Consider the following 26,459-nt stretch of genomic DNA (forward strand, 5'->3'; position numbering starts at 1 on the left):
CTGAAGTTCTGGTACTGGATTTTTAATTTCCTAAATGCTTTGAAAATATATATTCCCTTTCAACACCATTGATGGGCAATATTGTATTTACAATTGAATCTGTAACTTCTCTGGGCAAAGCAAACAAGGAAGGGAGGCTCTTTGTCCAGTGAGATTGGCTTGTAAGTCTGGGTGAACTTGCACATAAACCTGGCTGGCGCATAGGATTTGGAAAGGAATATTCTTTAAATGAAATCCTTTTCATTAATAGAGCTTTAATGTAAAGGACCAATAGTGTTTTTCACATATAGAAAGTATGAGGAATTTTTTGAAAGCTTTGGATAAGACGTAAGAACATAATAAACCAAGTTCTACCTTAACACTGTTTTCTGAGGCATTTGTACCTGATGAGTACCTCTGACATTGGAGTAGACCCTTTGTTAGAACTGTCCTGTAAACCCGACCTTTTGACTTGAATTTCTGATGTAAAGTTCTTTTTTTTTTTTTCTGGTAACTTCAACCACAGGAAAACCAGTGGCCTATATGCCTTACGCTGAGGTCAAGCGAGCGATGGAACAGGACGCACAAGTGCAAACTACGGTGACAAGGTCGGCGTCACCGTACAGGCTCTCCCCCAGAGAAGTCAATAAAGCCTCTCCCCAGCCTGAAATGAATGCAGCTCGTTATAGCGTCCCACCAGGTAAATGTTTTGTTACGTGTCATAGCAATGTGTAGTCTTCCTTTGCAAGCTGGACTTTTATGACTCGGCATAGTATGGAATTGTTCTCTGAATGTGGTTGAATTAACGAAAGAAGAAAATGGGTTATATTCTGTGTGTGCATGGAAATAGGTGCTTGGTATTTTTCTAGCCCCAGCGAGGTGGTATTTTTCTTTATTGCTGCATCAGCTGCATAGCATGTATTTTTTATGGCGATAGGATGATCTGAAAGGTGTTAGAACAGCATAGGGACCAAGTCATCAGGAGTCTTTCAGCTTAATACAAGCACGGTCATGTAGGTGGGTGGCCTTTCGTGTGAAGGAGGGAATTGAGGAAAAGAGAGAACTGCTGCTATCCTTGGCAATAATTTCCGACTATAAATGCCTAATGTTATAGTCTGAATGTTTTATAAATCTTAATTCTGAAGCTTGAATTACTGCTTTTCCCTTCAGAGTATAATGTCATGCTATAAAAAGACAAAATAAGGAAGCTTACATTATACTTGACTCAGCTGCATCCGTTTAATGAATAAAAACTTTCTTTAAAAACAACAAAAAACTTGAATGTACCCTGGACTGCTATTTTAAAAGCTTAGTTTTCAGAGTCTGTGATTCTACAGGGCAGCTTTTGCTATTTCTTTTTAAACACTGATGCAAGGGTAGCTAGTATCCATCAGTTTCTGTGCATAACATACACTTGGAGGTAGTTTTCAGAGCTGTAAACACAGCTAGCTAGCTTTTGGGTGTTGCGAGGCAGTTCCCATCAGGAATTGTCAGATGAACTGTGCTATCTCTGTTTTTCTTGTCTCTCTAACAACTAGTAGAGCTGAACCAGGCTGTAATGTTTAATGCACAATTTCCCCCTCCCAAGTTCTCCAGCCAGCACCTCACCAAGTAATAACCAACATACCCGAAGGAGTCCGCCTTCCAACAACCAGACCTACTAGACCACCGCCACCGCTCATTCCCTCCTCCAAAACGAGTGTGCCATCCGAAAAACCTTCCTTCATCATGGGAGGCTCAATCTCACAAGTAAGAGAATTACTGTTAGAGAATCTGTGCTTACATCCGTGTACTTTGCAGTGTTTTAAGACAGGATGATAGAGCATTAGCTTTTTCCATTAAACACAGATGTGAATCTTCATTCTGGAAACAAGAATCAACGTATATTTGTTGTTTCAGGGAACACCTGGCACTTACTTAACATCCCATAGCCAAGCTTCTTACACCCAAGAAACTGCAAAGCCCTCAGTGGGTTCTATCTCTCTCGGGCTGCCAAGGCAGCAGGAGTCAGCCAAATCTGGTAAGAAAAGCAAAGCTGACATATGTTTTATAGAGACTGTTTAATGACTCATAATTAAAGGGGAGAAAATCCAAACAATTTTCTTTTTCTCCTTCTGAATAGCTTCCCTGCCCTATATCAAACAAGAAGAATTCTCTCCCAGAAGCCAGAATTCTCAACCTGAGGGACTGCTGGTCAGGGCACAACATGAAAGTGTGGTTCGAGGTAAAGGAAGTCATACAGATGAAGAAACTTTTATCAAAGCCTGAGAAAACCGTCAGAATTAACTTCTAGAGCTCAAATTGTTGAAGTGTTATTTTTAAAGTATTTTATGATTAATCTGCTCCAAGTTTTCTAAGGCATGTGTATTTGTAGCTAGCTCCTCTTGTCTGAGTATCTCATTTAAAAACATTTGTTTCAAGACATGCCAATTTAAAAATTAAGTTGTTCACTAGACCATTTGCAGAGCAATACATATGAAATATCCAAATACATCAAAGAAAAAAAACTTGGGTACCATGAATTAAAGGTTTCATGTGCTGTGAAAGACTTTTAGTCTGTAAAAGACTATGGTAAAAGAGGAAATAGTTTAACTGCCTCAGATACACACTGTTAAAGGGAAATTTTCCATGTATTTTAATGTAAATTAACACTTCTCACTGGAGTTTTTAATTATTTCAAGCTCAGTAGCTACCTTTTGTATTCCAATATTTATCAGGATGTCTTATTATTTCAAATCAGGTACCGCAACCATACAGGAGGGAAGTATAACACGAGGAACTCCAACCAGTAAAGTTTCTGTTGAGACCATTCCTTCTTTGAGAGGCTCCATAACTCAGGTATTTTCCCCTGTCCGGGGAGGCTGTAGCGAGACAACATATTTGAACTATCACCGTGAATGTGTGTATGAAAACATGAATTAATATCACGGAGTAGGAACTGCCTCGAATAAGAAGTGTTGATACAATCCAGTGCTCATATCCTGCTATTGCTGGAGTCGGCATTACCATGATTTCATCTTCATGTATGTGTGTCTTTAAACTTCTTAAATAAAACCACCACAGCCCTTGGTGTGCCCAGCTGAAGGCTTATTAGCAACTTCCCTGAAAATAGCATCACGCTTCAGTTTGAATATGAAAATCAACTGTAACCGGTCTTGTATGGGTGCTATTTGAAGCACAAAAAGATAAATTAAGTCCTTTTGTCTAATTTTTTTTTTTTTTAATGCTACTGTTTTGGTTGATTTGGGATCTATAGTTCTAGAGAGCAGTAAGAACATTTCTCGTCTGAGAAGGGGGGTTTCATTACTTTCACTAGAAATAAAACCTAATGGCATCACCAAGTGTGCAGTATCTGCTTTCTTCCCACTACATTTAGTATTACAGGGCAGGTGTTCTAGGTTATGAAATACTTTTGTAATATTGTACTCTAATTTTATTTCTCTATTTTTTTAACAAGGTCATGAATTACCTGCAAATACTATTGCTGATATTCGGGTTAAATGTCTGATAACAGAGGCAGAAGTTTAAGCCATACTGGTTGATAAAGTAGTTGGCTTTCTAGATCTAAAAAATTATCTGAGGCTTGTTTTTTCTTTTTTTCCCTTCACTGCTCCCTAGTCTCTTTAAATAAATACACATTCTGAATTGTGTTTGGTTGCTTTAAATGCAGGGTACACCAGCTCTGTCCCAGTCTGGCATAGCAGCGGATGCATTATTGAAAGGAACTATCACCCGGCTGGCTACAGAAGACAGCAGCCCGGAAAAATGCAGAGAAGAAGCTTCAGCCAAAGGCCACGTTATCTATGAAGGCAAAAGTGGGCATATTTTATCTTACGATAGTGAGTATTTCCATATCCTATTTGGTCAAAGTCAAGGCTGCAGCAGGTTCTGCGTTTATAGTCCATTGCTGAAGTGTGTCTGCTCCCAGGTGGGGGGGTGTGAACCTCAGGCACTGGGGTGCTGTCTGGAAGAAGCCCTGACCTGTGTGTGGTTTTGAGGGTATGAGAATTCGAGTGGTCCAGAAATCACGGCTGTGTTCTGAAGAGCCTCCTGCACTATGTATTTAAAATATAATTGAACTGTTTAATTTCTGTGCCATTTATTTCCAGTTTGTTGTGGAATATTGGGTTTTTTTGAAAGGCTGAACAACCAAATTTAAAATTACCTGTATTGAAATAAAATGGAATATATTATTTAACTTTGAGCTTCCATTGAAATACTGATAAAGAAGTAACTGAACAAACTTTAAGGCTGAGATGTAATGTTACAATACTATATTGAAGTTGTGTCACAAAAGTATTGGTGAGTTGTGGTCTCACTAAATACAGTGCTCGTGTCTTATTTTTTTTAAATTGTCCGCTTTTCCTAACCATGCTCTTGTAAACTTTGCCAGCTATTAAAAATGTTCGTGAAGGAACAAGGAGCCCAAGAACTGCTCATGAAATTGGTTTGAAGAGAAGTTATGATACAATGGAAGGAAATATCAAGCAAGGAATGTCAATGCGGGAGTCTCCAGTGTCTGCGCCGCTGGAAGGTAAAACCAGCTGCTTCCAAGGTGTTTTATCCAAACCTTTTGCATTGATGCCAGAGTATTTAGTTATTTTATGGAGCAGACTAACAGAGAAAGTAGATTTCAATCTCACACCACTAACCGTATCCGTGTGATAACCACTAAATTAGGGCGTGCTGGCAGTACAACTGGAGTAGATACTAGTTTTCCTTGATGTTTGCTGGCGTGTTACCATAACTGCAGGCAGCTGAGCGAGCACTTACTGCTCGCAGGAGCTGACACACGTAACTGTGACTTTTCACAGTCCCAGCGGGTTGTGGAGGAGCTGAAAGGACACTGAGGCTCGCCTGGACTCCCCGAGCACGCCCGCTGGGCAAATACTGCTCGCAGCCGTGGCAGAGTAACTTGGAAACACGTTGGTGTGACCTTTTGCATTCCTGAGGCACGCCAAGCAGAAGGCTTGCACAGCTGCTGTATCCTGCTTCAGGGCATCCCTAGTATTGTTTTGGTTTAATCAACTGTAGTCAAAACTAAGCCTGCAAAGGTCAAGTCAGGCCGTAATATAACTTTTCTTATTTTGAAGAATGCGAACACAAGAAAGTATTTCGTGCCTGAACTATGGAGCCGTGCTCCTTAAGTGCATTTTGTCCGATCTTTGGGGAGCCCTTAAAGGCTATTTTGCATGCATTTGCATCAGATGGAACAATATGAATAGGAGGTTTCTAGACCGTATGTAGAAATTCAGTGTTGCCTTTAAGTTGCTGATGCATTCGGCATATCGTGGAATCATAGAACAATTCTGGGCATAAGAAAAGGTGCTCTGATACTTCTGTGCTCACTCCAACACATTTTATGTCCTCAAACTATGGAAAATTAATAATTCTTTGGGGAGTTGATTTAGATTCATACTGTAGGAACAGTAAATTCAGTTCTTGCCAGATGATTCAGTATGAAGTTTGATAAATTTGAAGGATGCCAAGGTATATTTTGGGATTTTTTTTTTTCTTTTTGTTCCACTTCCTATCATTAACACCTTTCTTTACTAGGTAAGGAAACTGGAGCTTAAGAGAAGCAGTAACTGCTTTGGGGATAAGAGTTAATTATAAAAAATTCCCCTGTGTTCTCTTAATATGTTAAAACTTGCAACAATGTAATAGCATGAATACTCCAACTGAAAGGTTATTTTCTTAGGGCAGGATGGTGTTTATAACATGTTGATACAGTGCTTAGCTTACTGAGGCTAGGCCCTCTGGGTGCTACCCTGATAGAGATACAATCTGTAATGTAGATAAGGAGGAGGGGTTTTTTGTTTTGGGGTGTTTGGTGGTGGTTTGTTTTTTTTTTCTTTGAAAACTTGTTTAATTCTCAAAATTATGTTCATTTTAATTTCAGGTTTAATATGCCGTGCACTGCCTAGGGGTAGCCCCCATGCTGAACTAAAAGAGAGAACAGTGTTGTCTGGCTCTATAATGCAAGGTAAAGTATTGCAAGATCAGAAGGCAGGCTTTAATTACATCCTCAAAAATCCGCGTCTCTGAATCTTAAAACTGTTATTAACAACGGTAGCTGTGTTAAAAGTGGAGCTTATTTTATTAAACATGTTGTCGGCGCCTAAATCAGCAGCTTTCTGACATGCTGTATACAAAGCTAGTGTGTAAACGTAGCATTTCTTTTGGAAAATAGGCTTTTTTAATGTGAAGCTTGGGAACTAGCACTTGTTAGTGTTCATTAAAAAAAAATAAATTCCCTAGACCTCCGAAGATGTATGTTTTTTCCTTTTATTTCAGCATCTGAAGTAACTTGGGATGCTTTCAATAATAAATTGAATATTTTTCATTTGAATATTATTTTCGTGGCAACTTTTTAGTCTCCAGAATGTGTTATTATAGACTGTAGCAAACCAAAGTTCTAGAACTATGACATGTAGTTAGTTAATGTTTGTGAGAAAAGGAACTTGATAATTGAGAAAAGGAACTTGATAATTATTCATACCAATAATGTTAATCTTTCTTTCTATAAAAGGCACACCAAGAGCAACAGCAGAAAGTTTTGAAGAAGGCTTGAAATACCCTAAACAGATTAAGAGGGAGTCACCTCCCATAAGGACATTTGAAGGAGCCATTACTAAGGGGAAACCGTACGACGGAGTCACCACCATAAAAGAAATGGGTCGTTCCATCCATGAAATCCCAAGACAAGACCTCTTAAGCCAGGAGAGTCGCAAGACTCCTGAGATGGTGCAGACGACCAGGCCAATCATAGAAGGCTCCATATCTCAGGTAAATATAAAAAGCACTGCTAGACTCATATAGTGGCTTTACAGACTCAGTAGTGAGTCAATTCAGGATATCTGAATAATGACAAATAGCGGGAGAGTGGTTTGTTCTGAGCAAACTCCCAAGTTACAAAGCTTAAGAATATTTTCTGTGTGCTGGAAAAATCCCTTGTAGGGAGCACGCTTGCAGATAAATGTGAGAGAACTGACAAGTAATCACCAAGATCCAGCTATATTCTATGCTAATGTGGTGTCAGCCACGTGAGGGGTCTTTTAGCACGAGTGGAACATCAGCAGGATAACTTCACCTGATGTTTTTCTACTTTTCAGGGCACACCCATAAAATATGAAAGCAACTCTGGCCAGTCTGCCATCAAACACAATGTAAAATCTTTAATCACTGGACCAAGCAAGTTACCCCGTGGAATGCCTCAGCTGGAAATGGTGCCAGAAAACGTGAAGGTGGTGGAGCGAGGAAAATATGAAGATGTGAAGACCGGGGATGCCGTACGTTCCCGTCACACGTCAGTAGTCAGCTCTGGTCCCTCTGTTCTCAGGTCAACTCTTCATGAAACTCCCAAATCACAGCTGAGCCCTGGGATTTATGATGATACCAATGCTCGGAGAACACCTGTGAACTATCAGAGTCCCATGTCCCGGAGTTCACCTATGATGAATAGAGTTAGTGAGGGTATGTTATTCCTATCCAGAGTAAGAAACCAGTTTTAATAATTTAATTCTAGACTTACTTTTAAACTGTTTTCTGTAATCCATTCTGCTATATTTTGTTTTAATGGCTTCTCTCCATTTTGAGGGTGACTCAAAGGAATTTTAGAAGTCTGTAAGCTGTTAATTGAAACAAGAAAATCAAATTTTTGCCATATTATATCATGTAGGTTGGGAAAGCAATTCAGTTTCAATTTATATTTGATATGGGTCACATCAAAAGTGTTACCTGAAAGGGTAATGTTTTAAGGGCAGAAGCCATTTCTGAATTATGGAGGTATCTAGATGAGGAAGATGATATGGTGAGGTGTACGCAATTTTAGTTTTAGGATTTTTCAACAGAAATAGTTTGTGATGTAAAACATTCTCTGTGACGTGTTTGTATCAGATTGCAGCATCCTCTAGAACATTCCTTGGGAGCCAGTGTATACTTGGAGCTGAATTTTCGTGTAGAAAAGTTTGCATTTTATTAATTTGGGGTTTTCATTGCTTTTAGCTGGAATATCTTCTGGGAAGCCAGTAAATCACGAAAGGAAAAACACCCTTACTCCGACGCAGAGGGAGAGCGTGCCAGCAAAATCTCCGGTCCCGGGGGTTGATCCTGTCGTGGCTCACAGTCCTTTTGACCCGCATCACAGAGGAGCAACTCCTGAAGTCTATAGGAGTCACCTCCCTCCTCATTTAGATCCTGCTATGCCATTTCACAGGGCTCTGGATCCTGGTAAATACATTTGCATTGTCTGTATTAGTTTTAAAAGCATTGTATGCCTTGATGCCCAGAAAAATGTTACAAGCTTTCAGGAAAGCTGTCAAAGAAGGATGTGGAAGATGCTGTGGAATTGAAGTGTAACCAGGAACCCTTTGTTCAGGACTGTGATTCATTCTTACAGAGGGATGATATTAAATACTGTAGATTTCCTTTTAACCTATCCATTAGTCCACTTTTGTGAAGTATTTTAACCTCCTTTTAACCTTCAGCCCTTTACATCCTCAAAACTTCAGGATTTATATTTTTAATCAAGTTGCCTCTCTAATGCATATCTCTAATCTGGATTTACTTAGTTTTTTCTGCCTGTATACAGTGCCTAAATTCAATAAAACATCAGTATTAAAATGCTTTTTTAATTCATTTGGCAGTGAGTAGAGAGAATTGATAGCACTTCTCATTGTAGATATATAAGCGTCTGAAATCTCTGTTCAGTATCCCCTGTACTGCTTCCTAAATTTTTTTTAACTCCTTCACCCTCAGCTGCTGCTGCTTACCTGTTCCAAAGACAGCTCTCACCCACCCCAGGCTACCCAAGTCAGTATCAGCTTTACGCCATGGAGAATACACGACAGACAATCCTAAATGACTACATTACCTCACAGCAGATGCAAGTCAATTTACGTCCTGATGTAACGAGAGGGTTATCTCCCAGAGAGCAAACTTTAGCTCTGCCGTATGCAGGAGCAAGAGGTATGCCTGTGGTTTTTCTGATGTTCTCCTAAGTGTGTTTTGGATATGCAGTGTGGAACAATTAATGAAACCAAATGAACTAGTTACTTCCAGATTCATGAGAAGGAAGAAACTTGGCAAAGAAGCTGTAGGAACTGATAAATCATCAGAACTCAGAAGTAATGCTTTAGAAGATAAGGCCATTACAAAAAAACCAGCAGCTTCTTTGCGACTGTTCACTGTGGAGAATTTTTTATTTCTGTGATGGAGATTTATTTTTTTTATGCGTCGTGAGTTTGAAGAACTCTTTCACATTGAAATGTTAAGCAGTCTTAGAACAAAATAGTGAAATGAATAGTTCCGAATCCTGAATTCCCCCAGGAGTTACAGACCTGACAGGAAATAGTCAATCTGCCAGCTTGCTTACTTGGTACGATGATCTGTCTATCGCTTAAATCAGTTTTGTTCAGTTATTGGTGGAATGGAAGACAGCAAACATGAGAGAATTAGGCTGGTAGGCCTAATTGTCTTGGGGATGAGACATAAGACCTTGTAGTGTTTTAATTGCTTGGAAAAGAAAGGGTCAGTGGGTTTCATAGTAGGGGAAGTTCTATCGGAGTTCCAGTGAGACCTGTGCATTTCAGCATTACATTGCATTTTGTGAATACAGAAGGTCTGGAAAAGGCAGTGATGTCCGGTAAGATCATTCTGCTAAAAGATGGGATTGTTGAGTAGAGATGAAGTGTGTTTTTCCAAAGGGCAGGTAAAGGAGTGCACATCCTGACTTAGTATGTTCCTAAATTGCTGATTGTCAGATCTAAGTGAGTATAACTAACTGGAATATAGTTCTGCACTTGCCTTATTCTTGTATTTTTCCACTGTTACCAGCAAACAGAATACGGAATGCCATGGGCATTGGTCTGTCCTTTAATGGCCATTCTTGTGTGTTGTCTCCTAACAGGAATTATTGACCTGAACAATATGGCTCCCACTATCTTAGTGCCTCACCCTGGAGGAACAAGCACACCACCCATGGAGAGGATTACGTATATCCCTGGTACCCAGCTCACGTTCCCTCCCAGGCCTTACAATCCTGCTTCGCTGTCACCAGGTGAGAGCTCTTAGGGTTCGGTGATGTCTTTAATTGTCTGACATGCTGAGATAATTGACCGTCTTTATTTACTTTTTATTTATGTCACATTTTGATGTTTTCTCAGGTAGTGCTTTTTGCATGCAGTTCTGGCTTGAATAGTAAAGGTTTTCTTAATGGTATCCTTTATCATTACATTTGTAGCTGAAGGAGTGAGGACAGATTCAGAAGTGGTCACATTCTGTCAGGTCTTTATTTATACTCATTTAATCATGATTTCACTAACCTCATATTACATGTGTTGAAGTGTGGAATTTAGGTCTATCAGCTGTCTAGTTTCTAATGGTATAGAAACCACTTTATTCAGAAAGTTCCTGAGCATTTTGCAGTCACTGTGTGCTAAGCTTTTGTCTTCCTAGGTAAGTGCATAGCCTTGAGTAGAATGAAAACATATTTGGGGAACTTTGATCTAGGTGGATGACAGAATATATTGGAAAGTATTTCCATCAAATTGCGTGTAACTTTAGTGTCTCTTTTTGCTAATTCATTTTATCTCGTGGATCTTCCAGGACACCCTACACACCTGGCAGCTTCTGCAGCTGCAAATGCTGAAAGGGAACGGGAGAGGGAGAAGGAACGGGAAAGGGAGAGGGAACGTGAGCGAGAGCGGGAAAGAGAACGAGAGCGAGAGCGGGAGAGAATAGCTACAGTTCCTGCTGAGCTTTATCTTCGACCAGGTGAGTGCTGATTGCTGCGTTTGGATCGGTTGTCTTGCAGACTGTAACTGCTCGTTTTCCATAGCCGCTGTTAGCAACGTGCAGCTTATTAACAGCACAATATACGGTTTGGTTTGAGTCTGCCCTTTAGCAAGTTCCTGTTACCCAACAGTGCTGGTCATAAGTGCCACTTCTGCAAGTACCAGGCCTCTTGATCTTTCTCTCACAGCACTGCAGAGTGATGCAACTCCCAGTTACCACTGGCACAACTTGCCTGTCATTTAGAGCATTGTAAACAGAATGCTATGATTTAAACCTTTAATACCTACGGTCACACCTAGAGTGGTGGAGACAGCACGGATACATAGTTCTGCCTTGTTATAAGACTGATTTTTTTAATTTTTTTTTCAACTTTATTCCCCTGTGCTCTATGTTCTGCAGGTACAGAGCAGCCTGGCAGACCTGGCAGCCATGGATATGTTCGATCCCCATCCCCTTCAGTTAGAAGCCAGGAGAACATCCTGCAGCAAAGGCCGAGTATTTTTCAAGGAACCAATGGGACAAGTGTAATCACACCTTTGGATCCTGCTGCCCAGCTACGTATCATGTATGTGTTATAAGTTACTGTTGCAGAGGTATCTGTTCTACTATTTCACCCTGTTAAAGGGTGCATTTAGCTTGAGGAAAATACTACAAAATGAGAATATACCATTATCTGATTGTTCTTGGATTTATCGGAACTAATCCAATGTGTTTTCCCCGATCCAGTTTGTATAGAAATTAATGTCACAAAAGCTTTGCTTTGTTGTACACTTGATATGGCTCTAGTTCTTTTTTTTCATGTGATATAATCCAGAGTATTCAATGTTTGCCAACAGGCAGCTCACTCCTGGAGCTCCCTCCATTACTCAAGGGTTACCAGCTTCCCGTTACAATACTGCTGCTGATGCCCTTGCAGCACTAGTAGATGCTGCAGCCTCTGCTCCTCAGATGGAAGTTTCCAAAGCAAAAGAAAACAAGCACGAAGGAACCAGGATAGAAGAAAATATGGGGCGCCGGTCAGCTGTGGTTACTGAGCAGCAGCAGATGGAACAGAAGACACTGGAGGTAGAAAAGAGGCCTGTCCAGTGTCCCTATACATCTGCAAATTTTTCTGGTGGCAAGTCCCAGGGACAGCCTTCATCAGTAGTCTATTCAGAGGCTGGTAAAGAGAAAGGGCCTCCTCCTAAATCCAGGTACGAGGAAGAGCTGAGAACTCGAGGAAAGACCACAATTACTGCTGCTAACTTCATAGATGTGATCATCACTCGACAGATTGCTTCAGACAAGGATGCACGAGATAGGGGCTCTCAAAGTTCAGATTCTTCCAGTAGTTGTACGTATCTTAGTAACTATCTACTTCTTTGCTGTCTCTCTTAGCCTTTTGGGGAAAGAATAAGATGTGAAATGATTCTGATGTTCGATGATAAAATAGTCAGCTCTGCACAGTAGAAACTTCATAGACAAATAACATATTTTGCATATAGTGACTCAAGATTCTTGCAAAATCAGAGTTGCTTGCTTTATTTGAAACATGAAATGTAAGATAATAAGAGTGATCTTATCAGAGGTGAGGAAACCTGAAATTATTTGATTTACATTGGAACACTGTTTTGTGGAAGTCTTTGTATCGCCATGGTTCTCATAAGAAAAAGACAGTGTTTTGAATTCCATTTCGCTGGTGTGATTTTAGTGGAAGTGCTGGTGTCATTATGTATTGGCAACAAAAATCTTCTGTGCTATTTACACCTTATTCCGCAACCTTTGCTTGATACTCAGTATCCTCCCACCGGTATGAAGCTCCTGGAGATGCCATTGAGGTGATTAGCCCTGCAAATTCACCTGTACCTGCTCAAGAAAAGCTACAGCCCTATCAACAGGAGACACCTAAACCAAGCCAGGCAGAGAGTAAGTTTATCTGCATATGCAAATATTCTCAGAATTATCTTGCTTGTATTTACCAGCTCCATGAACTTATAATAAAGTTAAAATATCTGGGGAGTCTTTAGGTGACTGCTTACTACATTCTTTTCAGAAATTTTTGTTAAAAGTATGTTGTTGTGTGTGGGAAAACTAGACTAAATGTATTGGAATTGACACTTGGCATTAAAAAGAGCTCCTTTACGTTACAGTGTAGTCGATTTAGTAAGAAATTTGTTTTCAATATATTCGTTAAAATTACTGTGTATCAGTGTTGATGTCCACAGTTTTTGACCTGTTGTAAAGCTGAAACTGTTACAGTACAGTTTGCAGGTGAGAAATGAGCTGAAATTCACTTGCATTGTGGAGTGAAGCTTTACTCGTCTATTTGAAATTGTAGGGCCTAGATATGAAGGGGAAGAAGGTGGTTACAGGCTCCCTGAGATCTAATGCAGACACTTCTTCTTTCAATTTATAAACACAGAACTTTCAAACCTTGAAGCTTCAGCAATACCATCTTAACAGACTGACCTTTTCTTCTTCAACCAGATGACCCAAACAGGCAATATGAGGGGCCGATTCACCGCTATAGGACACAACAGGAACCCCCTTCACCCCAGCAACCTCCACCTCCCTCTTCCCAAGCAGAAGGGATGGCACATGTGCCCAGGACCCATCGACTTATCACCCTTGCTGATCACATCTGTGTAGGTTTATTTTCATGTCCATTCTCAGATGTGAAAAGTTATATTTTTGAAGATGAAAACACGTGATTTGGAACATAATACCAAATTTTGTGATTATTATACGATATTATTATACAATAATATGTCTGAACATTTAATCATCTCTTTTGTTGCAATTGGTCTCATATTCATCTAGTTCATGAATACATAGATTCTGGCCAATGTCTGACCAAGATCTCTCTCCTATTTTTTTTGGCCGCGATCAGCAAATTATTACACAAGACTTTGCTAGAAACCAAGCAGCTTCTCAGGCCTCTTTGCAGCCTCCCACCACTACATTCCAGAATTCCACCCCTGCTCCAACGCCTGTTTCTACCCGGGCAAAGACATCAAATCGCTACAGCCCTGAGTCACAGTCACAGTCTGTCCACCATCAGCGGCCAGGTGCCAGAGTGTCACCTGAAAACCTCTCTGACAAGTCCAGGGGAAGGTAATACATGTATGCACTTTAACTGGAAATTTAATTAACGTCTAGGTGGGATTTTTTTAAAACATAGCCCAGTAATCTTGGTGTAGATCAGAAGTAGAGGTATCTTTTGGTCTTTTTTTAGGCAACGTCTGCCTTGCGCTGTTTTTAGCAATTAGTTGGTTGCATAACATGGTTATAACTGTTTTCATTCACTTCTTTTGCTTAATTTCCAGTTTTTAGAGGGGTGAAGATGTTTAATTACTTGGAACTTAGCAGAGTTGTTATGGACAATTCAAAGTCATCTTTTTGAGATCGCTAAAATGTGTATCATGTATAACTAGACTTGAGTCATTATATAACAACTGGAATGCAATTACATGTGTTACCTACTGCTTTACATGCATTAAGAGCACTTATCTGTCTCTGAATTATGAATGTAGACCTGGAAAATCTCCAGAGAGGAGTCATGTCTCTTCAGAGCCCTATGAGCCAATCTCGCCACCTCAGGTCCCGGTTGTACATGAGAAACAGGAAAATGTTATTTTGCTTTCCCAAAGAACTGAGCCTACTGAACAGAGGTACGTGTAAAACTGAATTCTGAAAACATTATTCTGGATCTTTGTCCTGCAAACAGTATCTTTTATTAAAGAGCGGATTAAGCAATCTTCCTCTGGTGTCACAGGCAAGTTGTTAATCACTGTTAATCCTTTTGCATTTGCATTCAAAACTTGCTTCTTGGGAGATGCTTTGGGAAGCCTGAGTGAAACGTCATCTGTGCGTGCTCTGTCTTAAGTTTCTTGGCTCAAACAGTGTGTTCTATGTAATATCTGACAGAAAACATAACAAAACTGCTTCTGGGTGCCTGTTCTATAAAAATGAAGTGGTTTTTGAGGAAGGTCCACTTCTACAATTTTTATTCAATGATTCAGGCTTGTCCTGCCTGCTGAGTTTCCTAGATAGTATCCTGGTGCAGTGTGGAGCAATCCAGGCTTCCAACAGTCATGATGCTGGAACAGCTTATCACATGAAATGTCACTAAGCTAAGGAGGTTAATTTCCAGGGTGCGTGAAGGTGAGGTGTCAGGAGGTCCATGCATCAGGCAGCCCTACTTCCCAGGGCAGATTTTTTACACCAATCTGACAGAAATTACATGCAGAAAGTGCACTGGCTACTGTGAATGTAAAATTGATAAGGGGTATGAAATACAGAATATGAATCCCGCTCTGAATTTGTGCCATAGAGCAAGGATGGCTAACTGGCAGCTCCTGAGCCAGGTTCTAGTCCATAAGGTTGTTTTACCTGGCTTCTAAGAATGCCTGAAATAACTTATTTGCTTGGACCATGTGTGATGGAGTGGGTGAGCAGATTAAAAAAAGAAATACATCCTCTTTAGTGGCATCCTGGGAACAAGCGTGTTAAGACTGGAGACAGGAGGAGCAGCTAGGATGAGTATTTTGGGCTTCTAGCTCAAACATTTTTGCACCTGGCAATTTGCAATTTAACCATCAGCCAGCATGAAGGTTGTAAGGCACAAGTGGGCACCCCTGAGATAATTGTAAGAGCATCATCTCTGGACCACTCCGCAGCACAGACAGTGAAGTCTACCCTGGAGTCACTTTTTCTGTGAGCTGTAGTCTCTTAAACCCTGTTCCCTGGATAAAGCAGATGTTCTCAAACAGTCGTTAGACTTGTCTAGTGCCCGAAAAACAGGCTCAGGAAAGAGTCTTAAAGCTCCTGTGAATGTTGGCGGTTTCTGCCTGACTGCTTTTGGAAAGATTTAAATGTACCTCTTGAAAAATGTTCTCTTTCTTTGACACATGTTGGTCTTGGCAGGACTGACTCTCGCTCTCCAGGTAGTATAAGCTACCTGCCTTCGTTTTTCACCAAACTTGAGAACACTTCACCCATGGTAAAATCCAAGAAACAGGAGATATTTCGAAAGCTGAACTCATCTGGTGGAGGTGACTCTGACATGGGTATGCAGGACTTGCCTTTTCACTGACTTTTTCCAGCTTAAGCTTTATGTGACTGCTATCCACAGATGTCCTAACCTAAATATGTCTCAAGTAACAAATTAATGAATATAAATTTACAAATACAAAACACATAGATGATAATTTAGGATGAAAGAACTGGAAGATTGTTAGATTTTCCCCCCCCTTTTATTTTTCCCTTTTTTAATGCTGATGTATGTAAGACTGTCAGGTTTAAGCTTTTTAATGCTTAGTTTGAGATGAAAATGGCTTCTGAAGACTGTAGAAAAAACAATTAAGAGTTGTTAAAACCTGACATTATTCTAGTTAACTTTGTGTCTGTAGCTCGCTTTGTATCAACATTAACTTTTATGCATTTTCCTTTTTGGAACGGTATCTTGACACTGAATGTTTTGTGTTTTCTTGGCACTTACGGCTACTAAAAAGTCATATTAAAATATAGTTTCAGTAATGGATACTGACATGATGGAATATGATACTAGAACTAAATTTTTATTTTTCTCCTAGTAACCTTAACAGAACTTTGCATCAAAATTATCAGTAGTGAGAGCGTAGGCTCTTTGTGAACTCGGTACCTAATAGAGAGTAAATGTTCTTGCACTGAGCAACAAGTTAATCTCATTCTGATAACAAGGCTGTAAGGGCTGCAGAATCGTTATTGGATCCCCATTGTGAGCCCGATAGATTTCGCCCTGTTGGACACTTCACGTGCGTGCTTGGCACACAAGCACACCTTCCATTGTGGCCAGTAATCTTTTCATTTACATATGGAATTCAGTGTTACAGTTTAAAATATTTATTCTCAAATTGGACATAATATAGGTACTGTGGGGGAAGGAGTGGTTTAGCCACTCTAAAGTCATCACCATTTATTTTTGAATGCATACAAATACTCGGCCTGTAGTTTCATATATTAGAATTTGTATTTAGCAAATCAAATGCAGCTTTGTATTTTCAAAAAGTCAGTCTGCTCCCTGAAGTAACATCTTTCAAAGAAGGTTAGCCACGATGATATAGTTTTACCCTGGTAGAGATCATCTTCCTGAGAAGATGTAGGTGCACATTCATCTTTAGAACACTGACAAAGAAAAAACTAAGTGCTGAAAGTACTTCAAAAGTAATTATACCTTGTGTGTTAGGACTAGTAGCGATCACTTATAGTGATCGTCAGTACTGAAAAACTCAGTAAAATGTTGTGTTTTAATTGCAGCAACTGCTCAGCCAGGGACTGAAATATTCAATTTGCCAGCAGTCACTACCTCAGGTAAGTTTTTCAGTAATAGAAACAACATATGTTTCAGAAAAAGTAAAATAGTATCTTTCATTTATGCGCTTTGGGAGTCTAGTAAATGAGGAAGATGATGAAAATTTAAAAGGTAATAGCCTACAGGAAAACTTGTTATCTGTATTGTAGAGAAAAGCAAAATGACCAAAGGAAGTTCTAGAAAATATTTCAATGGAAACTTAAGCAAGAATGATTTATTTTTGTCATCTGCAAATCTTACACCAAGGTAGAAGTAATGACATGGGTTAGTATCTCGTATAAATACGATGTAACTGTTGTGTAGTTTAACAAAACCCGAGCTTAGTTATCAAATGCAGTTTAAAATGCTTAGATGATCTTTTTTCCCTGTGATAAATTCATAAACTGCACCGAATTTCTGTGAGATGAGGAAATCAAATTTAATCCATGCTTTTACTGTGTTAAAGAGGCAAGTGAGGCAGAGAATTGAACTGCACACTGGGCGATAAGAACTGCTATAGCTGAATGTTGAGTTGTACCACAGATCGATTTTACATTATTTTGGCCAGTTGTTGCCCCTTCTGGTAGAGTTCTTCTGCCTTCTAAGTGGACAGAGTACTGATCTACGTTAATTCAGATGGCAACAAGCTTTTGGAATAAATATTTGCCACGTATCGCACTTGACCAGACAAATCAGAATGGATTATTAATGAGTGAAATATTCTTCTGGTCTCTTCTCTTACAACTGATTAATAGCTGGAGGTTTTACTTAATATGCTCTCACAATCAGCAGGCTCAGCTTCCTTTGCTATTTTAAAAAAAACCAACACAACAAAACAGTAAAATTTGCCGTCTTGCAAAGTGTGTGACACTGTGACATTACTGATGTAGCTCTTCAGTGCTTGCTGGTGTGTCTGACTTGTAGCTGTTTTGGAGCACGTAGCTGTGCTTTAAAAAAAAAAAATCTAATCTTTGGGTTTCTTTCTCCACTTTTCTGCCTCTCAAATCTCTCCCCACATCCCTTTGTAATTTCTTCAAATGTTTTTGCTGCCCCTCCCACCTTTCCATTTATGTTTTCTTTTTATCTCCTAGGTGCAGTGAGTTCTAGGGGTCATTCCTTTGCAGATCCTGCCAGTAATCTGGGTCTGGAAGACATTATTAGGAAAGCATTGATGGGAAACTTTGATGACAAGAGTGAGGAGCATGGAGTAGTAATGTCACAATCTATTGCAGTAGCACCTGGTAGTTCCAATGCTCCAGTAGCAGCAAGTAATGAGACGCGTAGGGAAGAAGCTAATCCATCACCAAATTCAGGTGAGGTACTGCAACTCCTGCATATTTCACGGTCTTAAAAAAAAACCAAAACAAACAGAAAAAAAAAACACCAAAAAACCCCACAACCCACAGATGAAGAGTTTGAGTAAACTTGGTGTCACTATCTTTCCTCTGGAAGTGATAAGAGATGGTGTTTCCATTCCTTCTAGTGGTCCTGGCTTTGAAAATGATGCTTGGTGACTCCAGGAGCTTTAGCCAGTATTTGTTGGAGAACAACAGCACTGATGAAACATGGAAGAGATAACAGGGTGTATTAGATACCTGAAGCTTCTCAGTGGTTTGAAAATGCACGTGTAGCACATCACCTGTAAGGAACACGTGACAATGGAGCCAGCCTGAACTGAATATAACTCTGTTGTGATAAGAGTAGGGATTTTCTAGTAATATTATGTAAGAAGACTGGCCTCTACAGTCACAAATTGTAGTACATCAGCATTCCAGAAGGCACCAGTGTCAAACTCCTGTTTGCTGCTACGTGATAATTTAGAGAAACAGGCTAAAATGCAGCGTTAACATTTTTGTAAAATCTGTCCCGTCTTTTTCCAGGAGGGGGAGTCAGCAAGCAGAAGCTGATCGGCAAGTCAAATAGTAGGAAGTCAAAGTCTCCAATTCCTGGACAGGGATATTTGGGAACCGAAAGACCTTCTTCTGTCTCATCTGTACATTCAGAAGGGGATTACCACAGACAGACTCCAGTGTGGGCCTGGGAAGACAGGCCTTCATCAACAGGTGAGAAATGGGTTTCTTTTGAACTTAGCGAACCAGATGTGGTATCTGGAGAAAGGTCATCTGTAGACATACTGTAAAAATTGTGTATTGCTCTAAAAGTTTACAGCCTATGAGGCTTTTTGTGAAACATTCTCTGCTAGTTGTCGCAACCCCAACCAGGCTGTCTTTCAGATACAGATCTCTTAGAACAGCTCATGGTTTTGACGTGGAGAAACTCTCTTTGGTCCAGGTTCAACGCAGTTTCCTTACAACCCATTGACGATGAGGATGCTGAGCAGCACGCCGCCAACATCCATCGCGTGTGCCCCACCGTCCATGAGCCAAGCAACCACTCACCAACAGAACAGGATATGGGAGCGAGAGCCTGCGCCACTGCTTTCAGCACAATACGAGACTCTGTCTGACAGTGATGACTGAACTATGCAGAATTTTTTTTTAAAAAAAAAAAAATTGCGGGTCAAAAAAAGAAATCTATTTTTGACTTGTGCCCATAGAGACTTTCCAAGAGAGCGAGGGCCACACAATGAAGAATTGATGGAGAGTCCGTTAAATGCCTTCTGCACAGGCCGTGTGTTGGAGGATTGTGATCAAGAAGGTTTGACTTACTAAAGATAAATATGTAAAGAGTTTTTAAAAACGTGGACTATTCCTGTTCTACATCTATTTGTAAAGAAAACCTTAATGTCTTTAAATCATTCTTCTGTAAATAGAGAGTACTTTTTGCAGTGTTTTTTCCCTTGCTATAGTATCTGGTGTACTTATGTTCAAATCATTGCCTAAACTTTGGGGGTCATTTTGTAATTTTTTTTTTTTAAGCATTTTCTTCAGTGTAGAGTACTCTTCATAACCCTAGCCTCCCTACCAGCCTAGTCTAACCAGAAACCTAGCCTCCCGACCAGCCTAGCATCATTGCCCATTTAATGCCGTGCCACTTCTCGCAGGCATTGTGCTTTTATATAATTTTATTTTTTCCCCTAGACACACTTTCTCAGTGGTGTTCAAGCTCTTGTGAAAATGTTAATTTTTAAGACTGACCCCTTAATGAATTCTGTACATTAACATAGTCCGATTTGCTGGAATAAGATGATATATTTCTTTGAATTTTAAATTCTGCCACATTGTAAATTTTTGGTGCAGTTGGTTTTATTTAGCAGCACTGCAGAAATATTATTGCATGGGTATGTTATGGTTCATTTTTAAAAGGATAAAAAACAAAACAAAACAAAAAGAACAGCTTCTGGAGGCATACCTCACTGTTATGCACACTGGGAATTTTAACTGTGCCCCAAAAGCCTATCGTGGCATTCTCTGTTTCTGCATCGTATGCAGTCACAACAGGCTACTCAATTTTACTGTCATAATTAACCATAGCAACTGGCTTACCGCAACAGAGGCTCTGGGTGGGTTGAGAAATCCTTTAAGAAGAAAAACCTCTACATCCCAAGTTTAAATAAAACACAAATGCTTTTATAGAATAATTGAGCGACACGTGAGTCAACTACTTGGCTTCTGTTACAACCAGTTCGATATAGGTACTGTGATTTTTACCTTCCTCGAGTCTGATTTTAAAATCTTTATGTAATAATTATTTTAAAGTCTGTGTCCCCATCCCAATCCCCAGCCCTATAAGCGAGCTTTTGGTGGAAATCCTTACAAATGCTTGGCTTAACTCCTAAAGTGTGCAATACTTCTTAGGGTGATTTTTATTTTGATTTTTAAATTGTATATGGTACTAGGAGAGTCTCCTTAATCATTCATCTAGCAATGCCTGCTATGATATACTTGTAGCTTATGTATCCATACATGCGGTCAGTGATACCACCAGGTGTCCTGACATCCGTCTTCAAAAGCATCTTATTTTTTGCTGCACTGACCTCAGGAAGTGAATTTAAATCTTCTGGGGTAGAAGGACTGATTTACAGATAGCACTGAATTGGGGGGGTGGCATGGTCTGTCAGATTCCAATTGTTTTTGCATCTCATTGATGAACAGAATCTTTGCCTTGAAGTTATTTTCCAGTCAAAAGTATTTTTAATTGAACACTGTATTTGCGATACGTTGTATGGAAGGTGTAATGCAGCTGTGTAACCCTAAGCCATGTAAGCTCTCCCGCTTACGGAAGGACTGTCATGGTCCACTTACAAACAGGAAGAATTACAGAACTATTTATTAATAGCAAATTTCCTTCAAGTACTTTAGAGGAAAGCCTTTTTGCCCTAAGTGTGGGAAAGAAGAAATCCAAAGGAACTCATTTGGAAATGTGACACTGTGTTCCAGATACAGAATTATTTTGCTAATTTTTCAAGCATTGCATCAGAGTAGATCAGTTGGCAGGCTTCAGTCTTGCAGTCTTTCTCTAAGAAAGATGGAGTTTTTTTCCTCACCCTCCCATCCTTTACCTTTCTGGCTTAAAGTACTGAAGTTTTCATCCTGTTTGTAGACCTGTGCTCTTACTTTTAACTTTTTTTGCTCCCACAGCAACTTGTACTGGAAAACAAGGTGATCTGCCCTTTTTGTAGGTTTCAACTTGGACTGGAGAGTTAAGTTCCATTCTAAAACTCCCTTGTTCTCACTTTGTTAGTGTAACAAATACAGCGTGAAAGAGGCATGTACAGACAAATGTCTTTGCTAACTGTACAGTAAGTATAGCATGTTCATTGCAAAGCTTCATGTTACTGCTGCTGCAGCAGCAAGATATCCGAAGTAGGATAGTCACTTTCTCCTAAGATACAGCTTGAGTGGCATTTGCACATAAAATGTTGCTGCTTTTTTGTTTTGTTATCTGAGTTCTGACTTCTCCAGTGTAAAAACCTCTCCAGAGCCTAAGTTAGGGTTTACCACAATTCCAGTAATCTTCAAGTATGGAATTACATCTGACCTGTTTCAAACAGGAAGGTGTTTGTAAATCATGTTTACAAAGTGTAGTTTACTACAGATTTTTAACTGATTTCTGATCAGCGCTTTCACAATGCTTTCATCTTGATATGTTTCGTGATTCTGATATGAAATCATTTAAGACTTGAAAAACCCATGCATCATAAAAACTCAACATTTTATTTTTTTTCCACACAATGTCTTCAGTAGACAGTGACTTCTGGATTCAGACCAATCAATAAAGGGGATCAGTTCTCCATTTGCTTTTCCTGTGTCTCCCTCTTGTTTTGCAGCATCAAGCTTATGTTCATGAGAACAGGCAAAACACTTCCCTGAGGGGGTGCTGCAGGGTTCCCAGTTAACACTGCTGGAGTGTCTAAGGTCTGCCACTTAAAAACCGCAACCCAGAACTTAAAATTGGCTCTAAACTATTAGAGCCTTTCCGTTGGTACAAGTGTATCTGTAACAGCCTTGTTTTTATTTCCTAGCTTGCTGAGAACAAAGCTGTATATGTGACTTAAGTTTTTCCAGCTTCAATGAACATCTACTCTAGAAAACCTGCGTGCCTCGTCTTAGCTCAGAGTTAAGCAGAGCTGAAGCCACTAATGCTACTGTAAGTAAACTAATATGATGCAATTAGTATTAAGAGTTGTAGCAGCCAGCTGAAGTCCTTACAAATAAGAGGTTAAAATACTGCTTGGTTAGTGACAGAATTAGTTAGTTCTGCTGTCCTAGCTAAATTCAGCATTGGTAACTTCTCATTTAATTCTCCTTTACATCAGGGTTCCCTGCAGGGCAGGACTGAAAAACTGTGTTATATAAGCAAGCTTTTTACGCTAGACTCACATGAAGGCATGTAGCTTACAATCCTGATAGTTTGTCCATACCATATTTTCCAACAGGAAGCTTCACCATTCTAGTACTGACCTATCCAAAAAGGGACGGCACCTTTGGCACTCAGTGTGCTCTTGACTGGGGTAAGGTAGCAGAGTGTTTTATTTTTGACAACAGTTCTATTTTGGTAACATAGTCTCAAGCCCTCCTCTGAGAGGACATGTTCTATCTTTAGAGTCTGCATGCTTTGAAGAAAAACACTTGATCTTCAGGCAACCTGCTTGAAAAGGACATGGAGCTACAGCTCTGTCACAGTACAAGTATACTCTGGGAACTGCTCTGCTGAAGTGAATAGGCACTGAACTGGAGCATGGACAGAAGTACACGGTGTTGTGCTAGCTACTGTGTAAAGAGACAATTCCTGTTCAAGACTTAACTTCATAGCACAGCCATGTTTTCAGACTGAGTACTTCGGTGAACAGTCCGGAGCAGCAAATGCCTACTCCTCAACTTAACTGCAAATATTAATACCAGGCTAGACTTGAACTTTGTCTCAACTGCCAACAGAGTTAAATCACTAGCACAGCAGGTCACTCTCAAACCACTGACTACACCACACATTTCCATTGTTAAGGTTTCACAACTTTATTTTGGGCTACGTTAGTCAATAGCAGCCCTTCTTGCTATGCTGCCCTCAAACTCCTCATTGCTGTTCCTCCTGAGAGTTGCACCAGATAGGTCCCGGCTGCTTGTACTGACCAACCTCGCTACTGTCAGTCAGCTCGACGTTGGGACTCCAGGACCAAACTTACTTGGAGCCCTTTCTCCTCTTGGCCAGCTCAGCTAGTTCTTCCTGGATATGCTGGACAGAAGCAACATCTCCTTTCTGCTGTGCCTGCTTGAGAGCTTCTTTGTACACCTGTTTTGCTTGCAGAAAGTCTTCTGTGGCAAGAGGAAAAAGTGCTATGGCTAGCCAATTACATCACCATTTTCAGAGTCCCCTCCTGAAGATAACCACATGCAAAGGACGAGCAAGGACTTCAGCAGCTGAATTCAATTTGAATACAACACAGGTTGCTTACACAAAGTCAGCAGACCTACTCCTTAAACTAAAAATACTAACACAGAAATAATGCTATAGATCAGTCCTACACTACAGGTAGCTGCAGTCAGCACAAGCATGGTGACATGGGCTGGAAATCTATTTACTTACCTTTGTGCATCAGAATTGCTGCCAGGTTATTCAGCACCATGTGCTCCTCAGGGTGTTGAGTCTCCTTTGCCAGCTCAGCTGCCCTTTTCACACAGGAGTATGCCTCGTCATAGTGCCCCTGAGCATCCAGGACAGTTGCCAAGTCGTTCATCAGGACAACAGTCTGCACCAGGACAGAAAAGGAAGCCTCAGAACAAGACCTGTGTAGAAGTGCAGGCAGGAGAACCATATTTATACCCCAGCACACTAGTAAAAGTTGTATTTCCTGAAGAAGCTTTCAGTATGAAAGTGTCTTACATTTACATATCAGCATGCTACATGCTTGTTCTTCCTGGCAGGAAAACAGAACCCAATTTAGTGCTGTGTACATCCGGCACCCGCAAAGCTGCTTTTAAGGCTGCCTCGTTCCCTGGCTTAGCCTTTCTTTCTTTAGAAGTCCAGCTACCATTGTACGTGTCACCTGCGGATGGTTCTCTCCCTGAACATCGCTTGATATCTGCAGAGCCTTCTCATACATTTTTTGGGCCACTGGGAGCTGGTTAACGCTGAGGAGATAGCGAGCATAGGAGTCTAGGCTCATCCCAAGCAAGAGACGGGTGTTTGCCTTTTCTTCAGCTGCAAAGAGAGAGGAGCGGAAGTGATTATTTCTACAAGATCAAGCATGAGTCTCCATCCTACAAGAGCAGGAAACTCATGCAGTGTGAAGACAATGGATTGACATGAAGGTGGTGCTTAGGCAACAGGGAAAGCAACATCAAGGACAAGGAAATGGAGAAAAGATAACGAGAGGAGCCTTTGGCAGACAAGGCAGTCCCACCTGGTAAAACATCCTCGGGCAAGTCCTTTTGCTTGGCAATCTTCTCCTCTAAGGTCAGGATGCAGAACTGGTAGCCAGCCAGGGCTAATTTGTGCCTGCAAAGTCCAACAACTCAGCAAAGCAAAGCTCCTTCCATCTCTGAATGGATAGATGTGAGGGTCTGTAAGAACTTTTCCCCTTCACCAGAGCCTTCTTGATCGTGGCCTGTACCCTCTCCTTGACCCACGGGCAAAGGGATCCAAGAGGTGGAGAGGGACCCCCTTCCCCAGATAAGGCCAGATAAGGCAACCCATGCTGATGCTCCATTGAAAAATGAAGCTACAAGTTGCCAGTCATCAACTGCTTCAAAAGCCTCCTGTGAGGTGTGGACTTAAGACCAAAGAGCCATGTCCTCTGTGGCTACTTCTGCCCTAAGCTGGGCAGGTCCCAGCAGCAGTCACTGTGCTACAGGACAGTGGGTGGGCAAATACAATGCCTGAGGGAACATTTATGTTGGTGGTATCGTGTCATACCAAGGCTTCCTCAGGCACTCTATTCTTAAAGAAGCTCTGTGTGGCCAGCACTGCCACTGTGAAGCTGAGAGGAAAGCAAAAGACGCCTTTAGCAGGGAACTCACTGTTTCTGAGCAGCATAGATACTGGCCAGCTTGAGGGACATCTCGAGGATTGCATTGTCATCCTGCCAGGAGGACACACAATGCACCTGTTACTCTTCTTGTATCTCCCCAACGGAAACATTACTTTGTCAGAGAACTAGCATAGACTTTAAAAATCCCCATCCTGTTGTCTCCAGAGCTGCCATCCACTGAATTAAGTTCTTGAGAAGCCAGCAAGCTCATAGCTAGTATTGCTAATTCCCAGTAGGAGGTATTACAGCACAAGAAATAGAGCAAAGAGTTGTGCACAACCCTGTTAATACTTCCAGGTGAAAGTTTTTATCAGAAGAACATACCTCCTTCATGTCCCCTGCAAGCAAATAGCTCATAGTTGCTTTGTAGAGCTTTTCTGCCTGAAATGAGAATTTTGAAGAGCATACTGAGCGATGACGGCGCTTAAAACAGAAGATCTCTACTCCATGGTGCTGCCAACTACTGAGTCTTTTCAAGTTCTACTTTAGGGCTGCTACAACAGCCATGAGTTTACCACATCTGTGTGCCTCCAGGGCTTTCCTACATTCTCCCTGGGCTGGCCACCTAAATGCTTGACATGGCATCTGTATTCCTTCTCTTGGACCCCACGCTGGAGTTCAACGTTAACTGTGAAAGCATCTTTCTTAGCAGCACGCGCTTCACGGGACTGAAATCCCCAGGTAGATAATTCTGCCTTACACTGGGAGATCTCTGCCTCACAACTCTGGCTGTGGAGCTTGTCACAGCACGCCTCACCTCCAGGAACTCGCCCAAGATATCAGCCTCTTAAAATTCGAAGGGGAACAAAAACAGTTACTCACATTGTCCAGCTGTCCCTGCATGAAGGCCACGTTTGCCATCTGGAAGAGACAAGACGGTGCTGAAGAGGGGACTGGCCTCAACACAACTGCTTTTCCTTCTACCTCTGGCTCCGCTGCAGCCCC

The 26,459-nt window shown here is 40.8% G+C and overlaps 2 protein-coding genes across 4 annotated transcripts in view; one reads left to right on the forward strand and one right to left on the reverse strand.

Moving 5' to 3' along the window:
- The window catches only part of NCOR1 (nuclear receptor corepressor 1), a 51,951-nt gene extending 31,703 nt beyond the window's left edge, over positions 1 to 20,248 (forward strand). Inside the window, exons 22-46 of one of the 3 annotated variants that reach the window (XM_009874175.1) lie at positions 1,568 to 1,728; positions 1,879 to 1,999; positions 2,102 to 2,203; positions 2,720 to 2,817; positions 3,650 to 3,818; positions 4,373 to 4,513; positions 5,882 to 5,965; positions 6,512 to 6,768; positions 7,095 to 7,455; positions 7,987 to 8,211; positions 8,740 to 8,949; positions 9,890 to 10,039; positions 10,588 to 10,619; positions 10,668 to 10,755; positions 11,176 to 11,341; positions 11,613 to 11,749; positions 12,553 to 12,681; positions 13,243 to 13,400; positions 13,646 to 13,869; positions 14,289 to 14,426; positions 15,682 to 15,824; positions 17,053 to 17,106; positions 18,178 to 18,399; positions 18,970 to 19,149; positions 19,379 to 20,248. In XM_009874175.1, coding sequence (XP_009872477.1) covers positions 1,568 to 1,728; positions 1,879 to 1,999; positions 2,102 to 2,203; positions 2,720 to 2,817; positions 3,650 to 3,818; positions 4,373 to 4,513; positions 5,882 to 5,965; positions 6,512 to 6,768; positions 7,095 to 7,455; positions 7,987 to 8,211; positions 8,740 to 8,949; positions 9,890 to 10,039; positions 10,588 to 10,619; positions 10,668 to 10,755; positions 11,176 to 11,341; positions 11,613 to 11,749; positions 12,553 to 12,681; positions 13,243 to 13,400; positions 13,646 to 13,869; positions 14,289 to 14,426; positions 15,682 to 15,824; positions 17,053 to 17,106; positions 18,178 to 18,399; positions 18,970 to 19,149; positions 19,379 to 19,566 — 3,938 coding nt within the window. In that variant the 3' untranslated portion in view covers positions 19,567 to 20,248. Of the gene's footprint in view, positions 1 to 1,567; positions 1,729 to 1,878; positions 2,000 to 2,101; positions 2,204 to 2,719; positions 2,818 to 3,649; positions 3,819 to 4,372; positions 4,514 to 5,881; positions 5,966 to 6,511; positions 6,769 to 7,094; positions 7,456 to 7,986; positions 8,212 to 8,739; positions 8,950 to 9,889; positions 10,040 to 10,587; positions 10,620 to 10,667; positions 10,756 to 11,175; positions 11,342 to 11,612; positions 12,110 to 12,552; positions 12,682 to 13,242; positions 13,401 to 13,645; positions 13,870 to 14,288; positions 14,427 to 15,681; positions 15,825 to 17,052; positions 17,107 to 18,177; positions 18,400 to 18,969; positions 19,150 to 19,378 lie in introns of all 3 variants that reach the window. The other 2 variants (XM_009874173.1, XM_009874174.1) reach the window with 2 other exon arrangements.
- A 3,238-nt stretch (positions 20,249 to 23,486) lies between these two features.
- TTC19 (tetratricopeptide repeat domain 19) lies at positions 23,487 to 26,375 on the reverse strand (the record flags this gene model as incomplete). Its single annotated transcript, XM_009874172.1, has 7 exons — positions 23,487 to 23,799; positions 24,071 to 24,233; positions 24,531 to 24,685; positions 24,888 to 24,982; positions 25,504 to 25,565; positions 25,839 to 25,895; positions 26,337 to 26,375. Coding segments are annotated over 7 exons (705 nt in total), but the record flags the coding sequence as incomplete, so codon positions are not given.
- Between the last annotated feature and the right edge of the window lie 84 nt (positions 26,376 to 26,459).

This window comes from Apaloderma vittatum, unplaced genomic scaffold, assembly GCF_000703405.1.
Source record: "Apaloderma vittatum isolate BGI_N311 unplaced genomic scaffold, ASM70340v1 scaffold108, whole genome shotgun sequence".
Taxonomy (NCBI): domain Eukaryota; kingdom Metazoa; phylum Chordata; class Aves; order Trogoniformes; family Trogonidae; genus Apaloderma; species Apaloderma vittatum.